Source organism: Bidens hawaiensis, unplaced genomic scaffold, assembly GCF_021521415.1.
Source record: "Bidens hawaiensis isolate Kalapana, Puna unplaced genomic scaffold, B.hawaiensis_p1.1 tig00001179_1, whole genome shotgun sequence".
NCBI lineage: Eukaryota > Viridiplantae > Streptophyta > Magnoliopsida > Asterales > Asteraceae > Bidens > Bidens hawaiensis.
In genome coordinates, this window is record NW_027491068.1 from 1,742,647 (window position 1) to 1,752,809 (window position 10,163).

General features: G+C 36.7%; 1 protein-coding gene across 1 annotated transcript; it reads left to right on the forward strand.

Annotated features, from left to right (window-relative positions):
- Nucleotides 1–1,190: 1,190 nt before the first annotated feature.
- On the forward strand, nt 1,191–4,283 carry LOC143562537 (putative pectate lyase 20). The gene is made up of 5 exons (XM_077050313.1): nt 1,191–1,339; nt 1,446–2,171; nt 2,262–2,365; nt 3,279–3,417; nt 3,497–4,283. Exons 2-5 carry the CDS (start codon nt 1,758–1,760, stop codon nt 3,710–3,712), a joined length of 873 nt encoding a protein of 290 aa, XP_076906428.1. The 5' UTR covers nt 1,191–1,339; nt 1,446–1,757; the 3' UTR covers nt 3,713–4,283.
- The last annotated feature ends 5,880 nt before the right edge of the window (nt 4,284–10,163 follow it).

Consider the following 10,163-nt stretch of genomic DNA (forward strand, 5'->3'; position numbering starts at 1 on the left):
ACACATTATGGTGATATAATTTCTAAATGCAAATAATATTTAATAATTTTTTTATTGATATGTGGACGAACATGAAAGAATGTAAACAAACTTAATGAATGATCATAAACGAGTGTTCACGAACATAGATGAACGAGTGAAACATTTGTTCATGTTCGTTCGTTTATTTTAAAAGAACTTCCGGTCTAATGGTTCATGAACAAGTAGAAGAATCATTAACTCATCTATAAAACTTTCAGTATTGACTTTTTAGTGCTTATTTCACACTTTTATTATTGTATTTTAAGTAAAGTATCATCACTAATCGGGTTAACCCGAAACCCGATTATTTTTTAAAAATAATCCCGAAACCCGACTCTATTAGCAATTCGGGTTATTCGGGTTGAATTAATACTTTTTGACCCTATTTAACCCGACCCTAATTAGCTTATTCGGGTTCGGGTCGGGTCGGGTTAATCGGGTTCGGGTATTTTGGACACCCCTATGTGTAGTTAATTTATAGGATTATAATTTAATTAAGAGGTGGTTATCTGTGTTATGATACAAACGTAAAAATACAGCTATTTCTGTCCTATTATGGATACGTAAAATACATGATTCTCAATCCTTGCAGGAAAAGGAGGGAATCGAATACTCAACTTAAAGTGAGTAAACAAAATTACATACTCGATCTCAGGAAAACATATAGATTTTTGAGGAAACTCATATTCGATAAAAGTCGTATGTACAGCTTGGAGGGAGATCTACGTGGTTAACAAAATGTGTAACTTAATCTGTAATTTCGAACATGGTATCGGCTTTAAAGATACCTTTAGATTAAGTATATATGCCATGAAAAGTCATTCCGACAAATCCAAGAATTTCATATGGATAAAATTCTAATTACTTAAATAACCTGGTCATGTGATCTCATGGCATTTTATGGTGATAGTGAAATATGAATTTTAGTCCATTAAAACAATAAAGTTACAAATTTGAGATAGAGGTTTAATAACTATAATTATAACTTTACTCAAAACCAACCCAACATCCTTAGAAACCTAACCATGGTTAGAAGAAATTAACCAAACTCATACACATTTCTTCTCCTTCTCCTTCTCCTTCTCCTTCTCCATATATATATAACTCCTCTGTTAAGCAACATCTTTGACAACTAGTCAATTAAGTAATTAACCGTATCTATCTATATATATATATATACACTCATACATATATATATAGTGTGTGTGACTGTGTATTTGTTCTGAATTAGAACAAACATGTCAATTATCCTACAATTTATCACACTCTGTTCTTTCATAATTCTTGCCAATGCAGCTTCTAGCATTGCGGTTTCGCGGTAAATAAATAAAAAATCCTACACAAAATTCTTATTAAATCATTACAAATTATTATTCTACTAAATAAATATTGTATTAGAAGCAGTGATAACATCTAAACAACAGAATGTTTAGAATGCAAGCTGGCAACAAGCTGCGCGACTACTAAATAAATTGATTTTAAATTTTATTTGTTGGAAATGTTTACAGGAGCATCAATAACACCGCTGAGAGAAGAAACCTGGGGTTCCTTTCATGTGGGACCGGAACCCGATCGACGACTGATGGCGCTGCGAGGACAACTGGCAACGCAACCGCAAGCACCTAGCAGACTGCGCGATCGGGTTCGGTTACAACGCCATTGGCGGCCGGGACGGCAAGTACTATATTGTAACCAGCCCGGCCGACGATGACACTGTAACCCCGCAGCCAGGAACCATGCGACACGCAGTCATCCAAGACGAACCGCTATGGATCGTCTTTAAAACAAATATGACCATCACATTAAAGCAAGAACTGATCATGAACAGCTTCAAAACAATCGATGCGCGCGGTGTTGATGTTCATATCGCGTATGGAGCGGGTATAACGATCCAATACGTTACGAATATTATTATACATGGTTTGCACATACACGACTGCGTACCGACCGGTAACGCGATGGTTCAAAGCTCCCCGTATCATTTCGGGTGGCGAACGATGGCGGATGGCGACGGGATTTCGCTATTTGGGGCGAGTCATGTTTGGATTGATCATAATTCTTTGGCTAATTGTACTGATGGTTTGATTAATGCTGTTATTGGGTCAACTGCTATTACAATATCTAATAATTATTTCACTAACCACAATGAGGTAATAACTTCATTTAAAACTTTTTTTTAACATTTTTTTATGAAGTGAAGCTGCATAAAAAAAAATTATAATTTTGTTTCGTGTTTGTAGGTGATATTATTGGGACACAGCGATACGTATGTCCGCGACAAGGTTATGCAAGTGACGGTTGCGTACAACCATTTTGGAGAAGGTCTTGTTCAGAGAATGCTAAGGTAAACTAGATGGGTCGATTTTGGTTTTTATTTTTATAAATATTCCATCTAAAATCTTTTATACCTTACACCTGTAAGGATTTAAACCGAATATCTTATTTTTAAAGAAGCAAATACCATACCACTAGACTACTAGATTACGGGTGATTGATTCTAGTTGTATGGCGTTTTTTTTAAGGTTTAGGTGGTATAGTGTTATGGAAAGTGTTTGTAGGTGGTTTGTGGTTTGTGGAGGTATCTAATAGTCCGGTTGTTGGGTAAGTTGTTGCAGTAGCAAATTTTAAAAACATATTTTCTTATTCTTTTTAATAATTTATTTTCCACATAATTTTGTTCTTTATAGATAAATTGTAATAGTTAACATAAGAAAAAAAAAAACTAAATACATACTTATGCTTACTTTTACTTTTTCTTTCAATGTTTTGTTATAAATCTTATTAAGAATTGAATTCTTAAAATATTTTTTTTATATTTAAGATGAAAAAAAAGTGAAGAACTCAATTTTTAATAAAATTATATCATAATGCCGAAATAACATTAAAAAAACCTAAAGTGTGTACTTTTTTTTTAAAAAAGTAAAATATTTCAAGTTATTAAAAAACAAAATTATATGGTCAATATTTATTACAAAAGAAAATATATTTGAGGTATGCTTACCCAACAACTGTTATGTGGCTTGTTTGGCCCATGTTAAAGTGACTTACTTTGATTTTGAGGCCCGGGATGGTCCCGGCGCCCTCTGTATTTTTGCGCAGTAGTGTAAATTTACCTGTTTTCGGTCGAAAATTTTTATACGTAGTGTAAGTTTAGTCTTTTTCGGCCGAAAATTTGAGCCCCCCGGTGTCTCAATCCAAGCTTCGCCACTGACTCAAAAATGACTCGTATCAAACCTGCATGACACAATTATCTACAGGTGTAGACATGGGAATTTTCATGTCGTGAACAACGACTATATACACTGGGAAATGTATGCGATTGGTGGTAGTGCGAACCCCACAATCAACAGTCAGGGAAACAGATTTGTTGCTCCGGATAACCCCAATGCCAAAGAGGTTGTGAAACATATAAAGCTTTTTTTTCTTTATAAAATGTAAATAGACGACAACATATTAACCGATGTAATTAAAACAGGTGACAAAAAGAGTAATATCAGAGGGAATGTCAGATTGGAATTGGAGATCTGATGGAGACTTAATGTTGAATGGCGCATACTTCAACCAGTCGGGTGCAGGAGAAGCGGCTAGTTATGCAAAGGCTTCAAGCTTAAGTGCGCAACCGTCTTCTGTGGTGGACAGTCTTACCTCGGGTGCTGGTGTATTAACTTGCCGCCGAGGTAGGCAATGTTAAATAATTATTTAACATTATTTGGTCTACCCGCTGCTACAGGTTTAACCTCGGTCTGCTTTGAGATGCTCGTACTTGCGTATCGAAAACTAATCCATTTTCTTTACACTAAAACCCTGCCACAAGTTTGTAAATTTATTTTAGTTGCAATGTGTTTCTTGAGTCAGTTTTCACCTTTGTAAGCATTGAAGTTGCTTCAAGGATATCTTCCTGTTTTGCAAATTTCACTATACTATATGTAAAGTTGATTGTTGCAATTTTCATGGCAAGAAAGAGATTATGTTTGTTTTTTATTGGATTTTTCTTTCCTGTACGTTGCGTTTATTGAGTTGCTTCAAATAAAATGTGTCTACTCTTTGGAATTGTAATTTGATACAGAAATTAATCATAATCATATAATTAATTTTAACAAAACAGGTTACTGTAGGAAATTGGGCTTGAATGTGCTTGTGTTTTTGGAAGGTGAAATAATCCCTTCCTCCATCCTTCCCAGGTTTCTTTCCTAGCAAAATCTCCTACAATAAGGTCCCAAAAGCTTACCCTAGTGTCCTTGATTTACGGTTCATCTATTGGAGATCCGGAGTCTTATACAATGGTTCCACCGAAAGGTCGTTTTGATTAATAAACAGACGAACATAAACAAAATGTTTTGTTTATTTAGTTCAAAAGACAAGCGAACATAATTTGTGTAAGTGATTGGGATTGTGATTATATTGACAATGTCGTAATTAAGACTTTAAAATATAGGGGTTTTAAAGCCACTCTCTTTTATAATTGAGGGGTCATATATCATAACCCATATTTACATAATGCTACTAGACGTTACTAGTTAACATAGTGTCATAGTGATCTATTAAATATGTACATAATTCTAGTTCATTCATTTACGTTCTTGAATGTTCGTTTGTCTATGATCTTTTATAAATTCATAAAATATTATTTATTACTAGTATTAATTTAGAAGCAATTTGAATTTCAAAATTTAGACCTAATTTTTGGCAATGAACTTTAGTTCAATTGACATTTGAGGGGAAGTGAAGATTTAAGTTGGAGGCTGCAAGGTCTCAAGTTCGAATCCGATCCTAAACGTATTTTACCGCAATGGGCTTTCGGGTGGCGGGCTACATGTAAAGACCAAACTACAAGTGAAATTTGCTCTATTGAATGACCGGACTACAAGTGAAGTGTGTGTTGTAATTAGGGGGATTCAAGGTTATGCTTCAAAGAGAATTGTGACGAATATTATTAAGTTCTAGTATTGCCCCACTGAACATAAGGATTCAAGTGAACATCTCTCCCTGTACATATGTCTAGTTCATTCATTTACGTTCTTGAATGTTCGCTTGTCTATGATCGTTTATAAATTCATAAAATATTATTTATTACTAGTATTAATTTAGAAGTGTAGAGTTTGGTAAAATCAACCTCAATATTCTCTTGAGTATTGAATGATATATATATTGAATTGGTTACACAAATCACTTCTTGATTATAAGAGGTTGACTAACAAATACAGGAAATAAATAAATTACATTAATTTACCAATATTTTAATTTTATCATCTAATACCCCCCTTCAATCGGAATGGTGGTGGTCCTTGAAGTAACTTATTACGAAAAGCTTCAAACGATGCACGTGGAAGAGTTTTGGTGAAAATATCAGCCACCTAGATATTGGTAGGAACAAAACGTGTATACAATTTTCCCGAAGTAACAAGTTCCCATATAAAGTGATAATCAAGATCAATATGTTTGGCACGTTTATGCGAGACTGGATTTTGAGTCATAAATAAAGCGCTCTTATTGTCACAAAGAATAGTATGGCGATCCCGTGGTAAGGCATTTAACTCCTTCAATATATGATTTATCCAAACAATCTCAGTGGCCGTGTTTACCATTACCCGATATTCATATTCACAGCTAGATCAAGAAACAGTAGGTTGTTTTTGGCACTCCATGGCACGAGATTCCCACCCAAAAAAATAGAATAACCGTAAGTGGAGCGTCTTGTTTCTAGACATCTTGCCCCATCAGCATCAGAGTAACGAAGAATTTGTTTGACTGCCTGAATATGATCCACAGTGGGTGCATGTAAGAACTGGCTAACCTGATTGACAACATAAGAAATATCCGGTCGAGTGATAGTCAAATATTGCAATGCCCCAACTAAAGACTAATAATGAGTGGGATCCGTATAGGGCTAACCGAATGTAACAAAGCTCTCATGAGGTGCCAATGGAGTGCCAACCGGTTTAGAGTCATAAAGATTAGCATGTTTGAGAATGTCATATATGCATATTTAGATTGAGTTAAAAACATACCCGCATCCGTGTAGGCTACCTCGAGACCGAGAAAGTAGTTTAGATCTCCAAGATCTTTGATGGCAAATTTATTATTAAGCCGCGAGATAAACGAGCCAATAATGCTTTCATCGTTGCCTGTAAGGATGAGATCATCCACATAAACCAAAAGATACATAGTGCAACCAACCTTTTTAAAGACAAATAATGACGTGTCACCACGGCTACAAGCAAAGCCATAAGAGATAAGAAAAGAGCTCAATCTTTGAAACTAAGCTCGAGGGGCTTGCTTCAAGCCATATAAGGCTTTTGAAAGTTTACACACATGATCCGGGAACTTTGGATTAATAAAGTCAAGTGGTTGCTCCATGAACACAGTTTCAGTCAGATTACCATTCAAAAAAGCATTTTTAACATCAAGCTGATGCAATTTCCACTAATTTAAAACAGTTAGTGAAAGCACAATACGAACAGTAGATGCTTTTATGAAGGGGCTAAATGTGTGGGCGTAATCAAAACCCAGTATTTGAGTAAATCCCTGAGCCACTAGACGAGCTTTGTAACGCTCAATGGACCCATCCGAATGGTTTTTAACACGATAGACCCATTTGGACCCGATAACATTTGACGCGGAAGGTTGCGGGACCAAAGTCCATGTTTGCTTGTAGTATAGAACATCTAATTCTTCATGCATGGCGTCCCATTTTGGATCTTTAGTGGCGCTTTTGAAATCCCGCGGCTCAACAATGGAATACAAGGCTACATGTAGGCAATGGTGAGTAAGGGATGCGAAGTCGGCTATATGTTTTGGTTTGAAAATCCCGGATTTGGACCGAATGGTCATTGTATGGGTGGAAGTAGTAGGCAATTCTGATGTGGTCTGTTGGGGTTCGGCGACAAGTGAGGATATGGGAGGCGGCATTGGTTGGGTGTGAGACGGTGTGGGTTGGGCCCGTGGGTAGGATAGAATCATGGGCGATGGGTGAGTGAGGTGGGCTATGATTTGCATCACTAGGTAAATTGATATTAAGATTAGGCTGGTCTGTAGTTGGTACAGTAGATGGAGTATGGTTGAATAAATTGTTTTCATATGGACATGGTACTGTAGTAGGTTTATGAATGGAAATTGGGGTAGGTGGTTTTGGGTTATAGGATGTTGAGCCTTTGAAGTCTTTCAAAAAAGTTGTAATCTCAAGTTCAGATAAACTGGTGATATCAGGAGCACCATTAAACGGGAAAAACTTCTCATTAAACCGAGCATGGCTAGTGACATAGATGTTCGATGTAGCTGGATCAAGAAAACGATAGCCTTTGTATTGCGAGCTATACCCGATGAAGACACATGGAATGCTTCTTGGTTCAAGTTTGTGCCTAGAGTAGTCTCTCAAGTAAGGAAAAAATTGACAACCAAATGAACGAAAGTTCACATATTGTGGGTCTTGGGAAAATAAAACTTGCAAAGGAGATTTATTTTCCAAAGTCAGTGTTGGAAACCGATTAATAATATAAGTGTCGGAAGAGAATGCGTCAACCCAATAAGATGTGGGAATGTAAGCATTAAAGAACATAGCCAACCCGGTCTCGACGATGTGTCTGTGTTTACGTTCTCCCCGACCATTTTGTTATGGCGTATACGAACACAAATAACGATGAAACGTGCCATTGTCTTCGAAGATTTTTCTAAGGGTATGGTTAACAAATTTTGTGGCTCCATCGCTTTGAAATATTTTTATCTTTCTATCACACTGATTTTGGACAAGATTGATAAACGGGTAGGACCGTATAAAAGGTTGTTTTGGTTTTAAGCGAGTAAAACCATGTGAACCTGGAATAGTCATCAATAAAAATAGCATAATATAGATAACCATCATTAGAAATAATAGGTGAGGGACCCCACAAATACAATGCACAAGATCCAACGGATTCAATGATCGCTTCAAATAAATATCAAAAGATAACCTTTGTCCTTTTGCAAGTTGACAAGAGTTGCAAATGTTTGGTTTGGTCAAAACCGAAGAAACACATAATGCCCCCCAACTTATTGAAAAAAGAAATAGTATCAAAAGCAACATGATCCCAACGGGCATGCCATTATTCAAAGGAGGCTTGTCTTGAAATCATAGCAACTAATGCTTGAGGAACTTCCTTAAGCACGTAAAGGCCATTTTCACAACTTCCTTTAGCAAGAACCTTTTTTATTTTCCGATCCTGAATGTGAAAAAACAATTGAGATAAAAGGACATCAACCGAATAATCAGATGTTAACTTGCTCACAGATAATAACTTCTTTGCAAGTTTAGGAATAACAAGCACATCTTTCAAATTAAGAGAATCCGAAATATTATAGTACCTGTGTGCGTACTAGGGAGAGTTTTACCATTCTCAAAAATAACGCGAGAATTACCTTGATAAGGAGCAGACTGATTTAAGCCATCTAAATCGGGAGCCATATGGGTCGTTGCACCAGAATCAACATTCCAATCCGGGGTGTTGGTATAAACATGGCATTGAGCATGAAATGCTCGTGCTAGAGATTAATCGGCCATGTTATTGGAGTTATTATTTCTTGCATACTTGGATAACTCTAGGCATAACGGAGCCGAATGACCATAGGTTTTGCATAATTGACAATTCGGTGTGAACTTGTCATTTGACCTGCCCCAACCATAATTATAACACCCCCGGGAATTATTATCTCGGTAAGAAGACGAGCGACTGCCACGACCACCACGATGGTATGAAGAAGAAGAGTGTTGTGCATGAAAAGCAGCTTGTGGTGTGTGGTTGCCATGGAGGGTTTGCATAAACAGTTCATGACTCACTCCCTGAGTCACGAGGACCGGAAATATGGCGGCGGCCTGGTGTTGCGAACAGAATTAAAGAAGTTTTCAAAGAAAACACCAAGACCACACAAAAACCAATGTATTTTATCCATGTCCGGAACTGGATGTCCAATAGCAGCTAATTGGTCACAAACGGATTTGAATTTCTGGCTGTAATCGGAGACTATAGAATTACCTTTCAATAGTTGTCGGACGCTGTCACGAAGAGAATAAACTCGTTTAATTGAAGAGTTGATGTAGGCGGCTTCCAAAGCTAACCATTTACCGCGAGCACCGAAAATACCCAACACCTCAGCGGCTGCCTCCTCTGTGGGAGAAGAATTGAGGAGGATGACAGGCCGCTGGTCCTCTTCAAGCCAAGGAATATACTCTGGATTGGCAACAACCTTACCGTCGGTGGTAATGGTTTCCGGCGACGAAATAGTGGTACCATCAATATGGCTATTTAGTTTTTGGAGAGTGAATATTGGGAGTATATGATTATGCTATCAATAGCGGTGCTATAGCGGTTAGCGGCCCCGTCTGTAAAATAGCGGTCAAAATAGCGGAACCGATATTTGCGGCGCTATTTACCGCTATTTTGCCGCTATTTGACCACCGATATATCGGTTTTATCGGTGAGTTTATCAGTTCAATTTTTTAACCCAAATTTGTTAAATTTTTTGGCCCAAACCGTTACCTTTTTTTAGCCCATAGTCCAATTCCATTTTATTTAACCTAAATCAGATTATTATTGAACGATTAAAGACATTGACGATCAGATCTTGTTTATGAAAAAACAAACCGTGGTTGAGATGAGCATGTCTTAAATTAAAAATATTGTTATTTTGTGTTTTGAACTGTTGACTTTTAAGATTTTGGTATTAAGACTTAAGTATTAATATTAGATAACTTTTGGTGTTATACACACACACACACACACACACACACTGCTATCCCACCGTTATCCCACCGCAATAACCGATATATCAGATATCGATCACTGACCGATATCCGCTATTTTTTGGCATTAACTTCATAATAGAACTGGTGAGCTTGTCAGCCATGGTGGCTGCGCAGAAAAAAAAATGGGCAGAGGACAAAGGAGGGAAGAAAGGAAATTAGGGTTTAATTGGAGATGATCTTTATTTGGCTGATACTATGTAGAGTTTGGTAAAATCAACCTCAATATTCTCTTGAGGATTGAATGATATATACATATATATATATATATATATATATATATATATATATATATATTCAATTGGTTACACAAATCACTCCTTGATTATAGGAGGTTGACTAACAAATACAGGAAATAAATCAATTACAT